This window comes from Oncorhynchus mykiss, chromosome 4 (assembly GCF_013265735.2).
Source record: "Oncorhynchus mykiss isolate Arlee chromosome 4, USDA_OmykA_1.1, whole genome shotgun sequence".
NCBI lineage: Eukaryota > Metazoa > Chordata > Actinopteri > Salmoniformes > Salmonidae > Oncorhynchus > Oncorhynchus mykiss.
The window spans coordinates 38140557-38167007 of NC_048568.1; the positions used below are offsets into that span (position 1 = coordinate 38140557).

The window sequence follows — 26451 nt, forward strand, 5'->3', positions numbered from 1 at the left end:
AACCACTCATCCAGTCAGCCAGCCACTCAGTCAGTGAACCAGTCAGTCAGTCAGTTAGTCAGTAAGCCAGTCAGTCAGCCAGGCAGTCAGTGAACCAGTTAGTCAGTGAGTGAACCAGTCAGTCAGTTAGTCAGTCAGTGAACCAGTCAGTGAGTGAACCAGTCAGTCAGTTAGTCAGTCAGTGAACCAGTCAGTGAGTGAACCAGTCAGTGAACCAGTCAGTGAGTGAACCAGTCAGTCAATCAGTCAGTCAGTGAACCAGTCAGTGAGTCAGTGAACCAGTTAGTCAGTGAGTGAACCAGTCAGTCAGTGAGTGAACCAGTCAGTCAGTGAGCTAATAGGTGTGAGTAGGAGTGAGCCTTCATTCTGTCTGTCGTCGGTCTGTCAGTCAGTCAATGAGAAAACACAGCAAACATTCATATATCAATCAACCAATCAATCAATATATATATTAATTAATCCTCTCACCATAGTGTGTACTGACTTCTTGTATGTGTAACAAAATGTTTATCAAAATACTCTACTGACAACAATCACAGAGTTGATGAGTTGTTATTTTGACTGGATAAATATTGACTGCTGTTTCTCCATGTGAATCAAGTTAAATGAGGATCCACCACAACAAACTTCTCTCTGATGTATTTGAGAAAAGTCTGTTGGATCTCATGGTCTTCTTTACTCATCGTCCTCTGAAGAGGGAGATAAAACTGCTTTCATCCCAGCTCTGTCTCGTCCTGAGGGAGAGGAGTAGTATTCCCCATGCTGGCACAGAGGCTGTAGCCATGGGAGACCATCGCCATGGGACGGACCTCTGTAATTGTATCTACCCATAATCCTTTGGGAGAGAGAGAGAGAGAAAGTGATGCTGACAGTCCCCATTTATCTCAATACCTGCTACAACAGTCTACTTTAGGAATATAATCTAACTCAAAGAGGGAACCAAAGAGTCTGCCTTAGGGGTAACCGTGACCTCAGGGATATCATCTGACTCACAGCGGGAACCAAACAGTCTGCCTTAGGGGTCACCGTGACCTCAGGGTTATCATCTGACTCACAGCGGGAACCAAACAGTCTGCCTTAGGGGTCACCGTGACCTCAGGGATATCATCTGACTCACAGCGGCAACCAAACAGTCTGCCTTAGGGGTCACCGTGACCTCAGGGATATCATCTGACTCACAGGGGGAACCAAACAGTCTGCCTTAGGGGTCACCGTGGCCTCAGGGATATCATCTGACTCACAGGGGGAACCAAACAGTCTGCCTTAGGGGTCACCGTGACCTCAGGGATATCATCTGACTCACAGGGGGAACCAAACAGTCTGCCTTAGGGGTCACCGTGACCTCAGGGTTATCATCTGACTCACAGCGGCAACCAAACAGTCTGCCTTAGGGGTCACCGTGGCCTCAGGGTTATCATCTGACTCACAGCGGCAACCAAACAGTCTGCCTTAGGGGTCACCGTGGCCTCAGGGTTATCATCTGACTCACAGCGGCAACCAAACAGTCTGCCTTAGGGGTCACCGTGACCTCAGGGATATCATCTGACTCACTGGGGGAACCAAACAGTCTGCCTTAGGGGTCACCGTGGCCTCAGGGATATCATCTGACTCACAGGGGGAACCAAACAGTCTGCCTTAGGGGTCACCGTGGCCTCAGGGATATCATCTGACTCACAGGGGGAACCAAACAGTCTCTTGATGTATGGTTGCGTACTTCACGTGCTGAGATTCTCTCTAATAGTTGTTTATAGTGGTTAGTTGTTGTTTACAGTGGCTAGTAGTTGATTACAGTGGTTAGTAGTGGTTTACAGTGGTTAATAGTTTGTTTACAGTGGCTAGTAGTTGATTACAGTGGTTAGTAGTGGTTTACAGTGGTTAATAGTTTGTTTACAGTGGTTAGTAGTTTGTTTACAGTGGTTAGTAGTTGTTTACAGTGGTTAGTTGTTGTTTACAGTGGTTAGGTGTTGTTTACAGTGGTTATTAGTTTGTTTACAGTGGTTAGTTGTTGTTTACAGTGGTTAGGTGTTGTTTACAGTGGTTAGTAGTTTGTTTACAGTGGTTAGTAGTTGTTTACAGTGGTTAGTAGTTGTGTACTACTGTTGGTTACAGTGGTTAGTTGTTGTTTACAGTGGTTAGTTGTTGTTTACAGTGGTTAGTTGTTGTTTACTACTGTTGGTTACATTGGTTAGTTGTTGTTTACAGTGGTTAGTTGTTGTTTACAGTGGTTAGTTGTTGTTTACTACTGTTGGTTACAGTGGTTAGTTGTTTGTTTACAGTGGTTAGTTGTTGTTTACAGTGGTTAGTTGTTGTTTACAGTGGTTAGGTGTTGTTTACAGGGGTTAGTTGTTGTTTACAGTGGTTAGTTGTTGTTTACTACTGTTGGTTACAGTGGTTAGTTGTTGTTTACAGTGGTTGGTTGTTTACAGTGGTTGGTTGTTGTTTACAGTGGTTAGTTGTTGTTTACAGTGGTTAGTTGTTGTTTACAGTGGTTAGTTGTTGTTTACAGTGGTTAGTTGCTGTTTACGGTGTTTAGTTGTTTGTTTACAGTGGTCAGTCAGTCACCAACCGTTGGTCTTGGAAAGCTATTGGGTTGGCAGGCTTTTCTTTCAGCCCAGCTCTAATGATTAGTTGTTAAGCTGAACCGGCTGGGTTAGTGCTAGGTTGGAACACATAACCTCCTGTAGATGTCCAGAACCAGTAGTTTGTGGGCACTGTATTGATGCTTTAGGGAGAAACTGAGCAATAAATAAACCTACTCAAAGGATTTGAGTCAAGAAATCCAGTGTTGGTGATGGCCACTGGTCTATCCGCTCTCATTCATGTAATTCTGTCCCTTGGCTCTAGGATGTGTTAAGCACCACAGAGACCGCTTTGGCCATGAACAGGTACATCGGTTCGGCCCTGCTTCCCCTGCTGACCAGGTGTGCTGACCAGTTCTCAGGCACGGAGCACTACGCAGCGCTCATTGACTCTACCCTCCACACTATCTATCGGCTGTCCAAGGGACGCTCCCTCACCAAGGCCCAAAGAGACTCTATCGAGGAGTGTTTGCTTGCCATCTGCAAGTAAGTATTAACAAAGACTCACACCATGTTATGAACCTCTCAGTTCTCTAAAACCCCTCCGTGGACCTCTAAGGCCTTGCTGAGGCCCTGGAGTCTCCTGTAACTATTGGGTTTTCAGTTGTCGACCAATATGTAGCTGTGGTAGCTTTAGGTCAAAGCTAGGGTTGCAAAATTCCAATAATTTTCACAAAATTCACTGGTTTTCCAGAATTACTAGTCAGAGTATTATTTTCCAACCTGAGATATCCTCATATTTGACTGTATGTGTCAATCACATGTTTCTCTTCCACCTGCTGCCCTACAGACACCTGCGCCCTTCCATGATGCAACAGCTGCTGAGACGTCTGGTGTTCGATGTTCCCCTGCTGACAGAGTACTGCAAGATGCCACTCAGGGTAAGATCCCATTCTCACAGAGTACTGCAAGATGCCACTCAGTGTAAGATCCCATTCTCACAGAGTACTGCAAGATGCCACTCAGGGTAAGATCCCATTCTCAAAGAGTACTGCAAGATGCCCCTCAGGGTAAGATCCCATTCTCACAGAGTACTGCAAGATGCCACTCAGGTTAAGATCCCATGCTCAGAGTACTGCAAGATGCCACTCAGGGTAAGATCCCATTCTCACAGAGTACTGCAAGATGCCACTCAGGGTAAGATCCCGTTCTCACAGGGTACTGTAAGGGGCCTGTCAACACTAGCCCCCCCCCCCCCCCTTGTTGTTATGGGTGAGAACAGCTCGGTTGACACCCCTAGCCTCCCTCCCTCCTCTCCTTCCTCTCCCTCCCTCTCTCCCTCTTCTCCCTCCCTTTCTCCCTCCTCTCCCTCCCTCCTCTTCTTCCCTCTCTCCCTCCCTCCCTCACCCCCTCCCTCCCTCCCTCCCTCCCTCCCTCCCTCCCTCCCTCCCTCCCTCCCTCCCTCCCTCCCTCCCTCCTCTCCCTCCCTCTCTCCCTCCTCTCCCTCCCTCTCTCCCTCCTCTCCCTCCCTCTCTCCCTCCTCTCCCTCCCTCCGCTCACATAAACAAGAAGTCTTCACTTCCCCTCTTCATCTCAGTTTCTTCTAGTTGTAGTTTCCTGTCTCTCTCTTTCCCCTGGGTGGGGGGGGGGGCTGATATACTGTAGGTGTGACCTCTGTCTGATGACACATCTGTCTCACTCCTAGCTGATAACACGGTATCTAGTTCAAGTACATTCCGAGTACATACTGTACATAGAAAATTCATTTAAACAGGAACCAGACTTTTACCTTCATGTACGTTCATTTACAGAATCTTAATAGGATATTGACGTGAATACTTCCAGCAGTTTGGAAGAACACAGGGGTACAAATACCTGAATTTAGCATCAGTGGGATGGAGATATGTTAACTTTTTTCAGAATTTATTTCCTCCAACTTCTGACCACCCACCACCAAAACGATTCATCTTAATTTCCTCTCATCATCTTACTTTCCGCTAGTAGCTACTACCTAGAAGGGTTTCAGCAGCGGGATACGGACTTTTCCTTTTGTGTTTCCTCCAGCTGCTGACTGAACACTATGAGCAGAGCTGGAAGTACTACTGTCTTCCCTCGGGGCTGGGGAGCTCCGGTATGGCCTCAGAGGAAGAACTGCTGCTCACCAAAAAACTCTTCTGGGGAATATTCGACTCGCTCTCAACAAAGGTACGGATGATACTGTTATGTGTAATCTACAGACCCTTCGTTCTCCCTCAGGACTGCTTTTACATGTACAGCGCCTTCGGGAAAGTATTCAGACCCCTTGAGATTTTCCACATTTTTTTACGTGACAGCCTTATTCTAAAATTGATTAAATTGTTTTTTTCCTTCATAAATCTACACACAATACCCCAAAACTGCAATATTACATTTACATTCGTATTCAGACCCCTTACTCAGTACTTTGTTGAATCACCTATGGCAGAGATTACAGCATCGAGTCTTCTTGGGTATGGCGCTACAAGCTTGACACACCTGTATTTGGGGAGTTTATCCCATTCTTCTCTGCAGATCCCCTTAAGCTCTGTCAACTTGGATCGGGAGCTTTGCTGCACAGCTATTTTCAGGTGTCTCCAGAGATCGGGTTCAAGTCCGGGCTCTGGCTGGGCCACTCAAGGACATTCAGAGACTTGTCCCGAAGCCACTGCTGCATTGTCTTGGCTGTGTGCTTAGGGTCGTTGTCCTGTTGGAAGGTGAACCTTCACCCTAGTCAGAGGTCCTGAGCACTCTGGGGCAGGTTTTCCTCAAGGATCTCTCTGTACTTTGCTCTATTCATCTTTGCCTCGATCCTGACTAGTCTCCCAGTTCCTGCCACTGAAAATCATTCCCAAAGCATGATGCTGCCACAAGCATGCTTCACTGTAGGGATGGTGTCATGTTTCCCCCAGACGTGACTCTTGGCATTCAAGCCAATAGTTCAATCTTGGTTTCATCAGACCAGATAATCTTGTTTCTTATGGTCTGAGAGTCTTTAGATGCCTTTTGGCAAACTCCAAGTGGACTGTCATGTGCCTTTTCCTGAAGAGTAGCTTCCGTCTGGCCAGCTCTGGGAAGAGTCTTGGTGGTTCCAAACTTCTTCCATTTAAAAATGATGGGACCATCAATGCTGCAGAAATGTTTTGGTACACTTCCCCAGATCTGTGGCATGACACAATCCTGTCTCGGAGGTCTACAGACAATTCCTTCGACCTCATGGCTTGGTTTTTGCTCTGACATGCACTGTCAACTGTGGGACCTTATATAGACATGTGTGTGTGCCTTTCCAAATCATGTCCAATCAATTTAATTTACTACAGGTGAACTCCAATCACATTGTAGAACTGTCTCAAGGATAATCAATGGAAACAGGATGCACCTGAGCTAAATTTCAAGTCTCATAGCAAAGGGTCTGAATACTTATGTAAATAAGGTATTTCTGTTTTAGAATTTTAATACATTTGCATTCAGTCATTGTAGGGTATTGTGTGTAGATTGCTGAGGATTTGTATTTATTTAATACATTTTAGAATAAAGCTATAACATTACAAAATGTGGAAAAAGTCAAAGAGTCTGAATACTTTCCGAAGGCACTTTGTATAATGCTAATGGAGGCTTAAAGTCTTACGGTACATGACTTTATGTCTGACTGGTTTCCATCTAAAAAACATCAGTTATAATCCTGAGCCCAAAACAATTCTTACAATATCAGGCGCGGGCTGAATATTTTTTTTTCATGCCACGAAAGGGCCCGGATCCTGGCAAATAGGTCCCTGCTCAATTTAATCACTGTGTGTTTTAAGAAACCTGTCTTTCCAGGTTCAGTAACTGTTGTTCTGTTTCCAGGTTCAGTAACTGTTGTTCTGTTTCCCGGTTCAGTAACTGTTGTTCTGTTTCCGGGTTCAGTAACTGTTGTTCTGTTTCCAGGTTCAGTAACTGTTGTTCTGTTTCCAGGTTCAGTAACTGTTGTTCTGTTTCCAGGTTCAGTAACTGTTGTTCTGTTTCCAGGTTCAGTAACTGTTGTTCTGTTTCCAGGTTCAGTAACTGTTGTTCTGTTTCCAGGTTCAGTAACTGTTGTTCTGTTTCCAGGTTCAGTAACTGTTGTTCTGTTTCCAGGTTCAGTAACTGTTGTTCTGTTTCCAGGTTCAGTAACTGTTTGACTGAGGCTTTTATTATGACTGAGGTTTTTTTAAATCACCAGAGTCTGAGTGTGTCTCTCTAGGAAGCAGAAGAGAGAGAGAGACTGTGAACAGAGCTAAAGTGTGGCTGAAATATTAATAATTTATGAGAATGTGACAGATCACTGCTCTCTGGCTCTGCAGTGTGTTTCTGCTCTCTCTCTCTGTCTCTATCTCTCTGTCTGTCTCTCTCTCTGTCTCTGTCTGTCTGTCTGTCTGTCTGTCTGTCTGTCTGTCTGTCTGTCTGTCTGTCTGTCTGTCTGTCTGTCTCTCTTTCTGTCTGTCTGTCTGTCTGTCTGTCTGTCTGTCTGTCTGTCTGTCTGTCTGTCTGTCTGTCTGTCTGTCTGTCTGTCTGTGTCTGTCTGTCTGTCTGTCTGTCTGTCTGTCTGTCTGTCTGTCTGTCTGTCTGTCTGTCTGTCTGTCTGTCTGTCTGTCTGTCTGTCTGTCTGTCTGTCTGTCTGTCTGTCTGTCTGTCTGTCTGTCTGTCTGTCTGTCTGTCTGTCTGTCTGTCTGTCTGTCTGTCTGTCTGTCTGTCTGTCTGTCTGTCTGTCTGTCTGTCTGTCTGTCTGTCTGTCTGTCTGTCTGTCTGTCTGTCTGTCTGTCTGTCTGTCTGTCTGTCTGTCTGTCTGTCTGTCTGTCTTTCTTTCTTTCTTTCTCTATTTTTCTCTCTCTCTCTTCCTTGTTATGCTCCCCTCTCTCCCTGCAGGAGCAGACATGTCCTCTTTTGACCCAACTACCCATGTCTAAGAGAGCAGGAGATATTATGGCGCCGGAGGGGATGGCTGCTGTTTTACAGGCTCCTGTGCTATTTTGTTTGTTTTTTCACATTGTTCATAACTTATTTTGTACATAAAGTTGCTGCTACCGTCTCTTATGACCGAAAAGAGCTTCTGGACATCAGAACAGCGATTACACACCTTGAACTGAAAAATATTTTTTCTTTAATGAGTCCGACGCAAAGGATATACTGCTTTCCGGAGACCAGGCCTAAATCCCTGTCATTCTCGTGAAGAAAAGGCAGAGATACAGAGGGAGAAGGTCAGGGTGCCTTGTGAGGATTCAGAGGCGAGTGAGTAAATCACCACTACCATCGATTCTATTGGCCAACGTGCAATCACTGGAGAATAAATTGGATGATCTATGGTTGAGACTATCCTACCAACGGGACATTAAAAACTGTAATATCTTATGTTTCACCGAGTCGTGTCTTATGTTTCACCGAGTCGTGTTTTCCACGCATCAGCGTGACGAGGGACGGGGGTGTGTGTCTTGTTGTCAATAACTGCTGGTGCGCAATGTCTAATTTTAAAGAAGTCTCGAGGTATTGCTCACCTGAGGTAGAGTACCTCATGATAAGCTGTAGGCCACACTATCTACCAAGAGAGTTCTCATCTATATTATTCGTAGCCGTCTATTTACTACCACAAACCAAGGCTGGCATTAATAAGACCGCACTCAACGAGCTGTATAAGGCCATAAGCAAACAAGAAAATGCTCATCCAGAGGCAGCACTCCTAGTGGCCGGTGACTTTAATGCAGGCAAACTTAAATCCATTTGACCTAATTTCTACCAGCATGTCACATGTGCAACCGGAGAAAAAACTTGAGACTACCTTTACTCCACACACAGAGACGCGTACCAAGCTCTCCCCCGCCCTCCATCTGGCAAATCTGACCATAATTATATCCTCCTGATTCCTGCTTACAAGCGAAAACTAAAGTTGGAAGAACCAGTGACTCGCTCAATACGGAAGTGGACAGATGATTCGGACACTACGCTACAGGACTGTTTTGCTAGCACAGACTGGAATATGTTCTGGGATTCATCCAATGGCATTGTCTTCATCAATAAGTGCATCGACAACGTTGTCACCACAGTGACCGTACGTACATATCCCAACCAGAAGCCATGGATTACAGGCAACAGCCACTCCGAACTAAACACAAGAGATGCCGCTTTCAAGGAGAGAGACACTAATCTGTAAACTTATAGAAATCCAGCTATGTCCTCAGACAAACCATCAAACAGGCTAAGCGTCAATACAGGACTAAAATGTAATCCTACTACAACAGCTCCGATACTCGTCGGATGTGGCAGGGCTTGCAAACTATTACGGACTACAAAGGGAATCCCAGCCGCGAGCTGCCCAGTGACGCAAGGCTACCAGACGAGCTAAATGCCTTTTATGCTCGCTTCGAGGCAAACAACACTGAAACATGCATGAGAGCACCAGCTGTTCCAAACAACTGTGTGATCACGCTCTCCGTAGCCAATGTGAGTAAGACCTTTAAACAGGTCAACATTCACAAGGCCGCTTGCCCAAACGGATTACCAGGGAATGTACTCAGAGCATGCACAGATCAACTGGCAAGTCTTCACTGACATTTTCAACCTCTCCCTGACTAAATCTGTAATACCTACATGTTTCAAGCAGACCACCATAGTCCCTGTGCCCAAGAATGCGAAGATAACCTGCCTAAATGACGACCACCCCGTAGCACTCACGTCAGGACCTATACACTAGGCGGTGTCAGAGGAAGGCCCAAAAAAATTGTCAAAGACTCCAGTCACCCAGACTGTTCTCTCTGCTACTGCACGGCAAGCGGTACCGGAGCTCCAAGTCTAGGTCCAAAAGGCTCCTTAACAGCTTCTACCCCCCCAGCCATAAGACTGCTGAACAATTAATCAAATGTTCACCCGGACCATTTACATTGACCCCCCCCCCCCCCCTTTTGTTTTGTACACTGCTGCTACTCACTGTTTATTATCTATGCATAGTCACTTCACCCCCACCTACATGTACAAATTACCTCTACTAACCTGTACCCCCACTCACTGACTCGGTACCGGTAACCCCTGTATATAGTTTATTTATTGTTCTGTAATTTTATTATCTAACTCTAACTCTATTTCTTGAACTGCAGTGTTGGTTAAGGGCTTGTAAGTAAGCATTTCACGGTAAGGTCTACACCTGTATTCAGCACATATGACAAATAAAGTTTGATTTAATTTGACAACGAGACAGAGAGAAAAGAAAGGGAGAAAGTGACAGACAGTCTGAAGGACTTTCTAATGACTGTTTGTTACCTCAACCCTCTGTTTGTCTCCACTCTGTCTACACTATGTCTCTGTTTGTCTCCACTCTGTCTCTGTTTGTCTCCACTCTGTCTCTGTTTGTCTCCACTCTGTCTGCCCCTGTCTCTCTTTGTCTCCACTCTGTCTCTGTTTGTCTCCACTCTGTCTCCACTCTGTCTCTGTGTGTCTCCACCCTGTCTCCACCTGTCTCTGTTTGTCTCCACTCTGTCTCTGTTTGTCTCCACTCTGTCTCCCCCCGTCTCTGTTTGTGTCCACTCTGTCTCTGTTTGTCTCCACTCTGTCTCCCCCTGTCTCTGTTTGTCTCCACTCTGTCTCCCACTGTCTCTGTTTGTCTCCCCCTGTCTCTGTTTGTCTCCACTCTGTCTCTGTTTGTCTCCACTCTGTCTCCCCCTGTCTCTGTTTGTCTCCACGCTATCTCCCCCTGTCTCTGTTTGTCTCCACTCTGTCTCTGTTTGTCTCCACTCTGTCTCTGTTTGTCTCCCCCTGACTCTGTTTGTTACCTCACCCACTGTCTCCCCCTGTCTCTGTTGGATACCTCACCCACTGTCTCCCCCCGTCTCTGTTGGTTACCTCACCCACTGTCTCCCCCTGTCTCTGTTTGTTACCTCACCCACTGTCTCCCCCTGTCTCTGTTTGTTACCTCACCCACTGTCTCCCCCTGTCTCTGTTGGTTACCTCACCCACTGTCTCTGTTGGTTACCTCACCCACTGTCTCTGTTGGTTACCTCACCCACTGTCTCTGTTGGTTACCTCACCCACTGTCTCCCCCTGTCTCTGTTGGTTACCTCACCCACTGTTTCTGTTGGTTACCTCACCCCCTGTCTCCCTGTCTCTGTTTGTTACCTCACCCACTGTCTCCCCCTGTCTCTGTTTGTTACCTCACCCACTGTCTCCCCCTGTCTCTGTTGGTTACCTCACCCACTGTCTCTGTTGGTTACCTCACCCACTGTCTCCCCCTGTCTCAGTTGGTTACATCACCCACTGTCTCCCCCTGTCTCTGTTGGTTACCTCACCCACTGTCTCCCCCTGTCTCAGTTGGTTACATCACCCACTGTCTCCCCCTGTCTCTGTTGGTTACCTCACACACTGTCTCCCTGTCTCTGTTTGTTACCTCACCCACTGTCTCCCCCTGTCTCTGTTGGTTACCTCACCCACTGTCTCCCCCTGTCTCTGTTTGTTACCTCACCCACTGTCTCCCCCTGTCTCTGTTGGCTACCTCACCCACTGTCTCCCCCTGTCTCTGTTGGTTACCTCACCCACTGTCTCCCTGTCTCTGTTTGTTACCTCACCCACTGTCTCCACCTGTCTCTGTTGGTTACCTCACCCACTGTCTCCACCTGTCTCTGTTGTCTCCCCTCTGTCTTCCCCATACAGAAGTTTGACTCTGACCTGTTCAAGACTGCCATGGCCTGTCTGAGTGCCATTTCTCTGTCTTCCCTATACAGAAGTTTGACTCTGACCTGTTCAAGACTGCCATGGCCTGTCTGAGTGCCATTTCTGGGGCATTACCGCCTGACTATATGGATGCCAGCCCCGGTGTCATCCTGGAGAAGCAGGCGTCTGTGGACACACACGGCAACTTCGACCCCAAACCCATCAACACTGCCAAGTGAGTGGCCTGGGACAGAGAGAGGGTTTTGACATTGAATAGCTCTTATTGAAACCCTTGCAAGGTGAATTACCCTAATTATCACACCAAGGTCAGGATCCACAGAACACACAGCCTCATGACAGCACCATGAACTAAAAGATGGGAGCAGAGGGAGAATAGCACCACTGCACTAAATGTCTAGGTTGTATTAAAATGAAGGACTAACATTGGTGTCTGTCTCCTCCTTCTTTCTAGTATCTCCCTTCCAGAGAAACTGGACTACATCGCCAACAAGTTTGCAGAGCATTCGCACGTCAAATGGTCCTCAGAGAAGGTACTGCAACCTCAACAACTAGGTTCAAACGCTGCCTTTCCTGTGTAAGAGTCTGAATGTAAGGTCTTTACATGGCCTAACTTCTAGACAAACATGGCCTAACTCCTAGACTAACATGGCCTAACTCCTGGACTAACATGGCCTAACTCCTGGACTAACATGGCCTAACTCCTGGACTAACATGGCCTAACTCCTAGACTAACATGGCCTAACTCCTAGACTAACATGGCCTAACTCCTGGACTAACATGGCCTAACTCCTAGACTAACATGGCCTAACTCCTGGACTAACATGGCCTAACTCCTGGACTAACATGGCCTAACTCCTAGACTAACATGGCCTGACTCCTAGACTAACATGGCCTGACTCCTAGACTAACATGGCCTGACTCCTAGACTAACATGGCCTAAATCCTAGACTAACATGGCCTAACTCCTGGACTAACATGGCCTAACTCCTGGACTAACATGGCCTAACTCCTAGACTAACATGGCCTAACTCCTAGACTAACATGGCCTAACTCCTAGACTAACATGGCCTGACTCCTAGACTAACATGGCCTGACTCCTAGACTAACATGGCCTAAATCCTAGACTAACATGGCCTGACTCCTAGACTAACATGGCCTAACTCCTAGACTAACATGGCCTGACTCCTGGACTAACATGAACTAACTCCTAGACTAACATGGCCTAACTCCTAGACTAACATGGCCTAACTCCTAGACTAACATGGCCTAACTCCTAGACTAACATGGCCTGACTCCTGGACTAACATGAACTAACTCCTAGACTAACATGGCCTAACTCCTAGACTAACATGGCCTAACTCCTAGACTAACATGGCCTAACTCCTAGACCAACACGGTCTAACTCCTAGACTAACACGGTCTAACTCCTAGACTAACATGGCCTAACTCCTAGACTAACATGGCCTAACTCCCAGACTAACATGAACTAACTCCTAGACTAACACGGTCTAACTCCTAGACTGACATGAACTAACTCCTAGACTAACATGGCCTAACTCCTAGACTAACATGGCCTAACTCCTAGACTAACACGGCCTAACTCCTAGACTAACACGGCCTAACTCCTAGACTAACACGGCCTAACTCCTAGACTAACATGGCCTAACTCCTAGACTAACATGGCCTAACTCCTAGACTAACATGGCCTAACTCCTAGACTAACATGTTTTAACTCTTGATCTACAGGTGACAGCGGGATGGAAAATGGGAGAGTGCGTGGATGATGATGCCAAAACTCACCCTCTGCTGAAGCCTTACAAGTCACTGAGTGAGAAGGTACTGTTGACATTATAACCCTAATCTGTCACTCAGTGTGAAGGTACTGTTGATACTATAACCCTAATCTGTCACTCAGTGTGAAGGTACTGTTGACATTATAACCCTAATCTGTCACTCAGTGTAAAGGTATTGTTGATACTATAACCCTGATCTGTCACTCAGTGTGAAGGTACTGTTGACATTATAACCCTAATCTGTCACTCAGTGTGAAGGTACTGTTGACATTATAACCCTAATCTGTCACTCAGTGTGAAGGTACTGTTGACATTATAACCCTAATCTGTCACTCAGTGTAAAGGTATTGTTGACATTATAACCCTAATCTGTCACTCAGTGTGAAGGTACTGTTGACATTATAACCCTAATCTGTCACTCAGTGAGAAGGTACTGTTGATACTATAACGCGAAACTCAGAATCCAGAAACACATTTTCTCCGCAGTAGCTACTGTAGCTAGCTAACAATCTGTCACGAGAGACTGATTTAAAGGGTCATTTACTGGACATTGTGTGGCTGTGTCTGTGTTTGTAGGAGAGGGAGACGTACCGCTGGCCAGTGAAGGAGTCTCTAAGGAGTATGTTAGCTTTGGGCTGGAACATGGAGAGGACCAAGGAGGGAGAGGCCATGTTAATCAGGAAACAAAGCAAGATCTCAGAGTCCACTCAGGTAGTGTGGTTGTGTATATATACTGTACGTTGAATGGCTAACATTTCCCCATCAATATCACCGATGTTTATTTAATGATTCATTGTATTATCTTTTAATGTTGACAGGACAACGATAACGAATTCATCCCTGAACCACCACTGGATCTGAACAATAGTACTCTATCCAGAGAGTTGCAGGTTGTTGTCATGGAACAATTGCTATGTTTTTATGTTGTTATTGAACAATGTTCTCCAGAATGTTTTACCCTGTATCAAGTCATGAAGTCATGATGTAATGTAACATCTGATGGCATGCTACTAAGCAGGTACCGTGTGCTGTGGGCCATGGGTAGTGCTCTGCACTCTACACCAGGCCTGGGTTCACATGCTATTGGAATTTGTTGTGCTTTGTTTGAGGATACCCTTTTCCGATGAGAAAAAAATAAGAAAAATCCCAAAAGTACTAACCCCGCCCACCTGCCAATCCAGGAAAGGCCAAAGCAAACGCTCAGAAGTATTTGGAAGATTTAAAATAGTATTGGATCTCAGGTCTGCTGTAGTTCTGGGGTTTCCCCACCTCGGTCCCTCCTTTCTCCGGGTGCACGTGCACAGCTGATTCAAATAACAACTCGTCAAGCTTTGGACTGAGTTTAGGAAACCCTACCTGTAGTAGCTTCATCATGACACATCCAAAACACGGACTGTTTTCATGTCCGCGTGTGTGTGTGTTCCCCCTTGTAGGGGATGGTGGAGGTAGTAGCAGAGAACTACCACAACATCTGGGCCAAGAAGAAGAAGGCTGAGCTGAGTAGTAAAGGTGAGTAGTCAGCCACAAGGCCCGTCGTCCCTTGTAATCACCCAGGAATAATGCATGCTAAATGTATGTGTGGGAAGTGTATGTTAATGTTTATGTAAGATGTAGGCATACATATACAGTGGGGCAAAAAAAAGTATTTAGTCAGCCACCAATTGTGCAAGTTCACCCACTTAAAAGGATGAGAGAGGCCTGTAATTTTCATCATAGGTACATTTCAACTATGACAGACAAAATTTTGAAAAACAAATCCAGAAAATCACATTGTAGGATTTTTAATGAATTTATTTGCAAATTGAATATAATGGAATATAAGTATATATAAGTATTTGGTCACCTACAAACAAGCAAGATTTCTGGCTCTCACAGACCTGTAACTTTTTCTTTAAGAGCCTCCTCTGTCCTCCACTCGTTACCTGTATTAATGGCACCCGTTTGAACTTGTTATCAGTATAAAAGACACCTGTCCACAACCTCAAACAGTCACACTCCAAACTCCACTATGGCCAAGACCAAAGAGCTGTCAAAGGACACCAGAAACAAAATCAGCTTGGTTTGAAGAAATCAACTGTGGGAGCAATTATTAGGAAATGAAAGACATACAAGACCACTGATAATCTCCCTCGATCTGGGGCTCCACGCAAGATCTCACCCAGTGGGGTCAAAATGATCACAAGAACGGTGAGCAAAAATCCCAGAACCACACGGGGGGACCTAGTGAATGACCTGCAGAGAGCTGGGACCAAAGCAACAAAACCTATCCTCAGTAACACACTACGCCGCCAGGGACTCAAATCTTGCAGTGCCAGACGTGTCCCCCTGCTTAAGCCAGTACATGTCCAGGCCCGTCTGAAGTTTGCTAGAGAGCATTTGGATGATCCAGAAGAAGATTGGGAGAATGTCATATGGTCAGATGAAACCAAAATATAACTTTTTGGTAAAAACTCAACTCGTCGTGTTTGGAGGACAAAGAATGCTGAGTTGCATCCAAAGAACACCATACCTACTGTGAAGCATGGGGGTGGAAACATCATGCTTTGGGGCTGTTTTTCTGCAAAGGGACCAGGACGACTGATCCGTGTAAAGGAAAGAATGAATGGGGCCATGTATCGTGAGATTTTGAGTGAAAACCTCCTTCCATCAGCAAGGGCATTGAAGATGAAATTTGGCTAGGTCTTTCAGCATGACAATGATCCCAAACACACCGCCCGGGCAACGAAGGAGTGGCTTCGTAAGAAGCATTTCAAGGTCCTGGAGTAGCCTAACCAGTCTCCAGATCTCAACCCCATAGACATTTTTTGGAGGGAGTTGAAAGTCCGTGTTGCCCAGCAACAGCCCCTCACTGCTCTAGAGGAGATCTGCATGGAGGAATGGGCCAAAATACCAGCAACAGTGTGTGAAAACCTTGTGAAGACTTACAGAAAACATTTGACCTCTGTCATTGCCAACAAAGGGTTTATAACAAAGTATTGAGATAAACTTTTGTTATTGACCAAATACTTATTTTCCACCATAATTTGCAAATAAATTCATTAAAAATCCTACAATGGGATTTTCTGGATTTTTTTTTCTTCTCATTTTGTCTGTCATAGTTGAAGTGTACCTATGATGAAAATTACAGGCCTCTCTCATCTTTTTAAAAGGGAGAACTTGCACAATTGGTGGCTGACTAAGTACTTTTTTGCCCCACTGTAGGTGTGTACATATATATATATATATATATATATATATATATATATATATATATATATATATACACTACCATTCAAAAGTTTGGGGTCACTTTGAAATGTCCTTGTTTTTGAAATTGTTAATTGTTAATGTTGTAACTGACTATTGTAGCTGGAAACAGCTGATTTTTAATGGAATATTTACATAGGTGTACAGAGGCCCATTAAGGCCCATTACACTCCTGTGTTCCAATGGCATGTTGTGTTAGCTAATCCAAGTTCATCATTTTAAAAGGCTAATTGATCATTAGAAAACCCTTTTGCAATTATGTTAGCACAGTTAAAAACTGTTGTCCTGATTAAAGAAGCAATAAAACTGGCCTTCGTTGGACTATTTGAGTATCAGGAGCATCAGAGTTTGTTGGTTCGATTACAGGCTCAAAAATTGCCAGAAACAAATAACTTTCTTCTGCAACTCGTTAGTCTATTCTTGTTCTGAGAAATTAAGGCTATTCCATGCGAGAAATGGCCAAGAACCTGAAGATCTCGTACAACGCTGGGTACAATGCAAATTAATTACTTAAAGATCATACAATGTGATTTTCTAGATTTTTTGTTTTACATTCCGTCTCTCACAGTTGAAGTGTACCTATGATACAAATTACAGACCTCTACATGCTTTATAAGTAGGAAAACCTGCAAAATCGGCAGTGTATCAAATACTTATTCTCCCCACTGTATATACTGTATGTTTGTGAAAGTGTAGTCACTGTTTGATGTGTTTGCTGTCTGTCTCAGGAGGAGGGAGCCACCCATTGCTGGTGCCCTATGACACTCTGACAGCCAAGGAGAAATACAGAGACAGAGAGAAGGTCCAAGATCTCTTTAAATTTCTTCAGATCAGTGGATACACTATCACCAGGTCAGACTCTCCCCCTAACTATCTCACCATATACTGCATCTGTCTGTTACCACAGAGGACATGAAACCAATCAGTTAACCAATCAGTCCTTCACTGTTTCTTACATTCTGTCATGTCTTGTTCAGTGGGCCACTGAATGTTTTGAAATGGAAGAGATGCCACCTGAACGTCAAGTCCACTGAGAAGAAATGCTTTGAAAATGTTTCTCCTGTTTGTGCCTGAAGATTCAGATCAAAATCACCTGTTTACTGTATTACAGTAATCAGCAGACTAACACAGTAATCAGCAGACTAACAGAGTAATCAGCTGACGAACACAGTAATCAGCAGACTAACAGAGTAATCAGCTGACGAACACAGTAATCAGCAGACTAACAGAGTAATCAGCAGACTAAAACAGTAATCAGCTGACTAACACAGTAATCAGCAGACTAACACAGTAATCAGCAGACTAACACAGTAATCAGCTGACTGAAACAGTAATCAGCTGACTAACACAGTAATCAGCAGACTAAAACAGTAATCAGCTGACTAAAACAGTAATCATCTGACTAACACAGTAATCAGCTGACTAACACAGTAATCGGCAGACTAACACAGTAATCAGCTGACTAACACAGTAATCAGCAGACTAACACAGTAATCAGCTGCCTAACACAGTAATCAGCTGACTAACACAGTAATCAGCTGACTAACACAGTAATCAGCAGACTAACACAGTAATCAGCTGACTAAAACAGTAATCAGCAGACTAACACAGTAATCAGCAGACTAACACAGTAATCAGCTGACTAACACAGTAATCAGCAGACTAACACAGTAATCAGCTGACTAACACAGTAATCAGCTGACTAACACAGTAATCAGCAGACTAACACAGTAATCAGCTGACTAACACAGTAATCAGCTGACGAACACAGTAATAACTACTGTTTTAGTTAGATCAATGAAGTTCTATTGTGTCTTATCTTATGGATGTTCTGCAGAGGCCTGAAGGACGTGGAGCAAGACTCATCGTCCATGGAGAAGAGGTTTGCTTACACGTTCCTCAAGAGGTTGCTGAAGAATGTGGACTCGGCTCAGGAGTTCATCGCCCACCTAGGTGAGTCCACTCAGACATTTGATGAATATGCTTTGAAATATGGAATTGAGAATTTAGTTAAGTGTCTAGTTTAAATTGTTTACGTCTTTGAACCTTGGTTTTTCCAGAGGCCATGGCCACCAGTGGAAAGACAGACAAATCGCCTCACGATCAGGAAATCAAGTTCTTCGCCAAGGTATGGATGTACAGTCTTTTAACAATAGACAGGAAATTAATTGTAGACTCTGTGGAATAAGGTCTCTAAGCTCTGCCTTGATTCATCCCTTCTCCTCCCAACCTGCCCAAAAGGTGCTGCTACCTCTCATAGACATGTACTTTAAGAACCACAGCATGTACTTCCTGTCCTCGCCCAGTAAGAACCTGAGCAGCAGTGGCTACGCCTCAAACAAGGAGAAGGAGATGATCACCAGGTAAGGGACCAGTAGCGGACACACTGGTGAACTCTGAACTGCAGTCTGATCTCAACACAGAATCCCCAGCCACAGTTTTCTAATGAGAGTCACTTATTCATAGACACTTCCAATTGACCTGAGAGGATCAGATAGGTGTAAGCTATATGTAGGAAATCTCACCTAGCCTGGCGTCTAGGGAAGGTAGTTATAGATTGATTTCAGACTGGGCACTACAATACACACGTGAAACTTGTGAACAATTTTTTTCTTGTTTTCCTCAGTTTGTTTTCTTTTTCTCTCCTATATTTATCTGTTTATTTCATTGCCTTTCCTCTCCTATATTTTACAGCCTGTTCTGTAAGATGGCAGCTCTTGTCAGACACAGGATTTCCCTCTTTGGTAAGGACCTCGGTCAATGCCTTCACCAGTGTGTCAATGCCTTCACCAGTGTGTCAATGCCTTCACCAGTGTGTCAATGCCTTCACCAGTGTGTCAATGCCTTTACCAGTGTGTCAATGCCTTTACCAGTGTGTCAATGTCTTTACCAGTGTGTCAATGCCTTCACCAGTGTGTCAATGCCTTCACCAGTGTGTCAATGCCTTTACCAGTGTGTCAATGCCTTCACCAGTGTGTCAATGCCTTTACCAGTGTGTCAATGCCTTTACCAGTGTGTCAATGCCTTCACCAGTGTGTCAATTCCTTTACCAGTGTGTCAATTCCTTTACCAGTGTGTCAATGCCTTCACTAGTGTGTCAATTCCTTTACCAGTGTGTCAATGCCTTCACCAGTGTGTCAATGCCTTCACCAGTGTGTCAATGCCTTTACCAGTGTGTCAATGCCTTCACCAGTGTGTCAATGCCTTCACCAGTGTGTCAATGCCTTCACCAGTGTGTCAATGCCTTTACCAGTGTGTCAATGCCTTCACCAGTGTGTCAATGCCTTCACCAGTGTGTCAATGCCTTCACCAGTGTGTCAATGACTTTACCAGTGTGTCAATGCCTTCACCAGTGTGTCAATGCCTTTACCAGTGTGTCAATGCCTTTACCAGTGTGTCAATGCCTTCACCAGTGTGTCAATGCCTTCACCAGTGTGTCAATGCCTTCACCAGTGTGTCAATGCCTTTACCAGTGTGTCAATGCCTTTACCAGTGTGTCAATGCCTTCACCAGTGTGTCAATGCCTTCACCAGTGTGTCAATGCCTTTACCAGCGTGTCAATGCCTTTACCAGTGTGTCAATGCCTTCACCAGTGTGTCAATGCCTTCACCAGTGTGTCAATTCCTTTACCAGTGTGTCAATGCCTTTACCAGTGTGTCAATGCCTTCACCAGTGTGTCAATTCCTTTACCGTTTTGCCTCAGTGCTGTGATTTGTACTCAGCGCTGCCTGTAGTCTTTGGCAGTGATTTCCATATCAATGTGTTATCATAGGGAGCGACTCGGCTATTATGGTGAGCTGTCTACACATCCTGGCTCATTCCCTGGACACAAGGTAAGAGCCTTTTAAAGACCCTGAAGAACAAACCTATTGTCTTCCCTTAAATCAGAAAAAGAAACCGCAACTTGATATTCTGGTGCTTCTCGTTCAGTTCAAATTGTTGATTAAGGAACTCTTTTACTGAGGAATGTGATTGTTGAATGGCTTGTAAATCATATATGCTTTTATTATATTGCATTTGTAAATTGTATAAATGGTGTATATTCAGGGCTCCCTTGTGAAAGAGGGTTTGCTCTCAATGGGAAATAAACTCAGTGTGGAAATAAACTCCCTGTGGAAATAAACTCCATGTGGAAATAAACTCCATGTGGAAATAAACCCCCTGTGGAAATAAACTCCCTGTGGAAATAAACTCCCCGTGGAAATAAACCCCCTGTGGAAATAAACCCCCTGTGGAAAAAAAACCCTGTGGAAATAAACTCCCTGTGGAAATAAACTCCCTGTGGAAATAAACCCCCTGTGGAAATAAACTCCCTGTGGAAATAAACTCCCTGTGGAAATAAACTCCCTGTGGAAATAAACTCCCTGTGGAAATAAACTCCCTGTGGAAATAAGTGTTACATTAATAAAGGTTAAGATGCTTACAACATTAAAGACAATTTCATACTTTAGCTATGTACAGTATGTTGATCATTATTCTGGGTATAAAAAGTACACGCTTTGTACAGTGATGTTTGTCTGTCCGTGCAAATAAATCCACGTATAACCCCTGTAGGAATCCATTACACAAATGGTTTCCTGTGTGAGGAGAATCTCTTACGAAGGTCATCACTGACCAAAAGCTTAGATTTGGTTGTGCAGAGCGTCCTTTTGTCATTATAGGAGAATCATTTACGCTTATTTTTCTGCGTTGTTGTTCTTACACCTCTCCTTTTGTCCTCTTCCTCCCCTCCCAGGACGGTGATGAAGTCAGGCTCAGAGATGGTGAAGGCTGGGGTCAGGACATTATTTGAGAATGCAGCGGAGGACCTAGAGAAGACCCTGGAGATGCTGAAGCTGGGGAAGTTCAGCCAGTCCCGGAGCCAGATGAAGGGCTTGTCCCAGAACATCACCTACGCCACCACCGCTCTGCTGCCCATCCTCACAGCCCTGTTCGAACATGTCACCATGCACAACTTTGGAGTCTGCCTGCTGGGTGAGTTAGCCTTGATGTTATTTTAATATATTTATACTGGTTGACCCAAGTGTGAGTCCCCTAGTGCAGTGGTTCTCAAACATCTCCTCTGGGACCCCCAGCCGTTCCAAACCTCTTCTCGTTGGTTTGGGAGTGGCTGGGGGTCCCGAGGAGAGGTTTGGGAGTGGCCGGGGGTCCAGAGGAGAGGTTTTGAGTGGCTGGGGGTCCCGAGGAGAGGTTTGGGAATGGCTGGGGGTTGCGAGGAGAGGTTTTGAGTGGCTGGGGGTCCCGAGGAGAGGTTTTGAGTGGCTGGGGGTCCCGAGGAGAGGTTTGGGAATGGCTGGGGGTCCCGAGGAGAGGTTTGGGAGCGGCTGGGGGTGCCCAGAGTAGAGGTTTGGGAGCGGCTGGGGGTGCCCAGAGGAGAGGTTTGGGAACGGCTGGGGGTTTCTAGGAAATCTGACCTGTGTGTGTTGCCTTTTCCAGTGGATGATGTCCAGCTGTCGTGCTATCGCATTGTGACGTGTCTCTACTCACTGGGCACGGGGAAACACATCTTCATGGAGAGGTATGAGACCTCACCACATCTAAGGAGGTACAGTAGGAGCAGGAGATGGAATGAGAGTGATTAAATCTCTCTGGATAATTGGAGAAGGAAAATGCCATCCAACACTGACTAGAAAAATGACACTGTCTGAACTGTGGTGTGCTCTAAGTCACGTCTGAGTGCTGTAAGTGAAGAAGAAAAAATTACATAATGAAAAGAAACGTGCTGGTTCTACTTTTAGCAATAAAGACACTTTTTTTGTCCCCTAGGCCTCTCCTTCAGAGTGCTATGGCACAGCAATGTACTCATGTCTACTGTAAATGTGTGTGTTTGTGTGTATTAATGTCTCTGTGTGTCTTAATCTCTGTGTGTGTGTGTGTGTGTGTGTGTGTGTTAATGTCTCTGTCTGTGTGTTAATGTCTCTGTGTGTATTGTATTTATTATGGATCCCCATTAGCTGCTGCCAAATCAGCAGCTACTCTTCCTGTGATCCAGCAAAATGAAGGCAGTTTATACAATTTTAAAAACATTATAATACATTCACAGATTTCACAACACACTGTGTGCCCTCAGCCCCCTACACTACTACATATCTACAGTACTGTGTGTGTGTGTGTGTGTGTGTGTGTGTGTGTGTGTGTGTGTGTGTGTGTGTCTGCGCCAATGTTTGTGTTGCTTCACAGTCCTTTCTGTTCCATAAGGTGTTGTTTTAATCTATTGTACTGCTTGCATCAGTTACTTGATGTGGAATAAAGTTCCCTGTAGTCATGGCTCTATGTAGTACTGTGTGCCTCCCATAGTCTGTTCTGGACTTGGGGACTGTGAAGAGTCCTCTTGTGGCATGTCTTGTGGGTATGCATGGGTGTCCGAGCTGTGTGCCAGTAGTTTAGACAGACAGCTCGGTGCATTCAACATGTCAATACCTCTCATAAATAAAAGTAGTGAGGAAGTCAATCTCTCCTCCACTTTCAGCCAGGAGAGGTTGACATGCATACTATTAATATTAGCTCTCTGTGTATATCCAAGGGCCAGCCGTGCTGCCCTGTTCTGGGCCAATTGTCCTTTTTTTGTGGCACCTGACCACACGACTGAACAGTAGTCAAGGTGTGACAAAACTAGGGCCTGTAGGACCTGCCTTGTTGATAGTGTTGTTAAGGCAGAGCATCGCTTTATTTTAGACAGACTTCTCCCCATCTTAGCTACTACTGCATACTACTTAGCTACTACTCAACATCCACATTATTTATTACAAGATTTAGTTGAGGTTTAGGGTTTAGTGAGTGTTTTGTTCCAAATACAATGCTTTTAGTTTTAGAAATATTTAGGGCTGACTTATTCCTTGCCACCCAATCTGAAACTAACTGCAGCTCTCTGTTCAGTCATTTCAGTCGCTGTAGTAGCTGACGTGTATAGTGTTGACACTCTGGCTTTACTCAGTCAGTGACATGTCGTTAGTAAAAATTGGAAAAAACAAGGGACCTAAACAGCTACCTGGGGAATTCCTGATTCTAACTGGATTATATTTGAGAGGCTTCAATTAAAAAACACCCTCTGTGTTCTGTTAGACAAGTAACTCGTTGTCCACGTTATCAAATCAAATCAAATGTATTTATATAGCCCTTCTTACATCAGCTGATATCTCAAAGTGCTGTACATAAACCCAGCCTAAAACTCCAAACAGCAAGCAATGCAGGTGTAGAAGCACGGTGGCTAGGAAAAACTCCCTAGAAAGGAACCAGGCTATGAGGGGTGGCCTGTCCTCTTCTGGCTGTGCCGGGTGGAGATTATAACAGAACATGCCCAAGATGTTCAAATGTTCATAAATGACCAGCATGGTCAAATAATAATAATCACAGTAGTTGTCGAGGGTGCAACAAGTCAGCACCTCAGGAGTAAATGTCAGTTGGCTTTTCATAGCCGATCATTAAGAGTATCTCTACCACTCCTGCTGTCTCTAGAGAGTTGAAAACAGCAGGCCTGGGACAGGTAGTGTAACAGTATAATTTTAGACCGTCCCCTCGCCCATACCCGGGCGCGAACTAGGGACCTTCTGCACACATCAACAGTCACCCTCGAAGCATCGTTACCCATCGCTCCACAAAAGCCGCGGCCCTTGCAGAGCAAGGGGAACTACTACTTCAAGGTCTCAGAGCAAGTGACGTCACTGATTGAAACGCTATTTAGCGCCCACGCTAACTAAGCTAGCCGTTTCACATCCGTTACACTCACCCCCCTTTTGACCTTCCTCCTTTTTCCGCAGCAACCAGTAATCCGGGTCAACAGCATCAATCTAACAGTATAATTTTAGACCGTCCCCTCGCCCATACCCGGGCGCGAACTAGGGACCTTCTGCACACATCAACAGTCACCCTCGAAGCATCGTTACCCATCGCTCCACAAAAGCCGCGGCCCTTGCAGAGCAAGGGGAACTACTACTTCAAGGTCTCAGAGCAAGTGACGTCACTGATTGAAACGCTATTTAGCGCCCACGCTAACTAAGCTAGCCGTTTCACATCCGTTACAGTAGCACGTCCGGTGAACAGGTCAGGGTTCCATAGCCGCAGGCAGAACAGTTGAATCTGGAAGAGCAGCACGACCAGGTGGACTGGGGACAGAAAGAGGAGTCATCAGGCCAGGTAGTCCTGAGGCATGGTCCTAGGGCTCAGGTCCTCCGAGAGAGAGAGAGAAAGAGAGAATTAGAGAGAGCATACTTAAATTCACACAGGACACCGGATAAGACAGGAGAAATACTCCAGATATAACAAACTGACCCTAGCCTCCCGACACACAAACTACTGCAGCATAAATACTGGAGGTTGAGACAGGAGGGGTCAGGAGACATTGTGGCCCCATCCAATGATACCCCCAGACAGGGCCAAACAGGCAGGATATAACCCCACCCACTTTGCCAAAGCACAGCCCTCACACCACTAGAGGGATATTTTTATTTTATTTCGCCTTTATTTTACCAGGTAGGCTAGTTGAGAACCATTACCATATAGCAATTAAACACTGGAATGGTGTGCAGAAGATGAATGTGCAAGTAGAGATACTGGGGTGCAAAGGAGCAAGATAAATAAATAAATACTGTATGGGGATGAGGTAGGCAGATAGACGGGCTATGTACAGGTGCAGTGATCTGTGAGCTGCTCTGACAGCTGTACCCAAACAATTCGATGTGAGTACATTGGAGGTAAACCTAGGCATTGAGTAATGATGAGAGAGATATAGTCCCTATGTAGGAGGTGTAACAACATGGTTGGTTAAGGCATATTGAGCAGGGCTAGAGGCTCTACAGTGAAATAAGACAGTAATCACTAACCAGGACAGTAATGGACAAGGCATATTGATATTAGAGAGCGGCATGCGTAGCCAAGTGAACATATGGGCTGACTGGGAACACGACGATTCAGACAGTTTGCAGGCCGAAGCTAACACGCTAACAGTTAGTAGGCCGGGGCTAAACAAGCTAGCAGTTAGCAGACTGGGGCTGGCAAGCTATCGGTTAGCAGACCGGGTTAGCAAGCAAGCAGTTAGCAGGGGCTAGCAGTTAGCAGACCGGAGCTAGCAAGTTAGCCTTTGGGGGACGTCGCCATGGGGGCAAGTCTATTTTTGCCTCTTTGTGCGGTGACTTCGATAGACCAGTTGTGGAGTTCGTAGGGTTCCAAGTAGCTCTAAGCAGCTAGCAGGCCTAGCAGGTTAGCAGAATGGGCCTTCAGTGGGCGTCGCGCCTGAGGAGCCTGTTGGAATCCTCGGGCAGATTGTCGGTATTCCAGTCGTAGAGGATTGGCGGGGTTCCGTGCCCCGTACCAGCAGTAGAAGGGGTCCGGATATTGTAGCCCAGGAAGTGGGCTTCGGCGGTAGCACAGGAGCCCTTGCCGGGCTAGCTTCAGGCTAATTGGTGCTTGCTCCAGGATGGAAACGCTAGCCAGGAGTGCTCACCTGGGATTGCGGTTAGCTGGTTGCGAAGTTCCAGATGAAAATGTTCAGAGTTTGCGGTAGGAATCCGGGGATATGGAGTGAAGTAGGTCCTTTATGCTCTGGTTTGAGTCATGTTGTTCGAACTGGCAAGAGCTTTCCGAGCTAAAGGTTAGCTGATGACCGCTAGCAATGGTTTGCTAACTGATAGCTGGTAGTTAGCTGGCTAGCTTCAGTTGAGGGATTCCAGATACGAAGTAAATAGAAATACTTTAGAAAAAAGCAGAGAATCCCATTGGAGAGAGAGAGGAACCGGCCAGGCAGAGACAGCAAGGGCGGTTCGTTGCTCCAGAGCCTTTCCGTTCACCTTCACACTCCTGGGCCAGACTACGCTCGATCATATGACCTACTGAAGAGATGAGTCTTCAGTAAAGACTTAAATGTTGAGACCGAGTCTGCGTCTCTCATATGGGTAGACAGACCATTCCATAAAAATTTAGCTCTATAGGAGAAAGCCCTGCCTCCAGCTGTTTGCTTAGAAATTCTAGGGACAATTAGGAGGCCTGTAGAGCATTGCAGTAGTTTAACCTAGAAGTAACAAAAGCATGGATACATTTTTCTGCATAGTTTTTGGACAGAAAGTTTCTGATTTTTGCAATGTTACGTAGATGTATATTGTGGGTAAAGGTTTGGCTTTTTCAAGAGAGGCTTTATTACTGCCACTTTTAGTGAGTTTGGTACACATCCGGTGGATAGAGAGCCGCTTATTATGTTCAACATAGGAGGGCCAAGC

At 45.4% G+C, this 26451-nt stretch overlaps 1 protein-coding gene across 1 annotated transcript in view; it reads left to right on the top strand.

Moving 5' to 3' along the window:
* LOC110521100 (ryanodine receptor 3-like) overlaps positions 1 to 26451 on the top strand; it is a 264957-nt gene that overhangs the window by 170835 nt on the left and 67671 nt on the right. Inside the window, exons 52-68 of the mRNA XM_036976224.1 lie at positions 2845 to 3065; positions 3370 to 3460; positions 4584 to 4724; positions 11255 to 11418; positions 11656 to 11734; positions 12951 to 13040; positions 13574 to 13708; positions 13816 to 13887; positions 14431 to 14506; positions 16972 to 17095; positions 18081 to 18196; positions 18304 to 18371; positions 18485 to 18606; positions 18938 to 18987; positions 20016 to 20076; positions 20979 to 21217; positions 21680 to 21761. Of these exons, the coding sequence (XP_036832119.1) occupies positions 2845 to 3065; positions 3370 to 3460; positions 4584 to 4724; positions 11255 to 11418; positions 11656 to 11734; positions 12951 to 13040; positions 13574 to 13708; positions 13816 to 13887; positions 14431 to 14506; positions 16972 to 17095; positions 18081 to 18196; positions 18304 to 18371; positions 18485 to 18606; positions 18938 to 18987; positions 20016 to 20076; positions 20979 to 21217; positions 21680 to 21761 (1931 nt within the window). The remainder of the gene's footprint in view (positions 1 to 2844; positions 3066 to 3369; positions 3461 to 4583; positions 4725 to 11254; positions 11419 to 11655; positions 11735 to 12950; positions 13041 to 13573; positions 13709 to 13815; positions 13888 to 14430; positions 14507 to 16971; positions 17096 to 18080; positions 18197 to 18303; positions 18372 to 18484; positions 18607 to 18937; positions 18988 to 20015; positions 20077 to 20978; positions 21218 to 21679; positions 21762 to 26451) is intronic.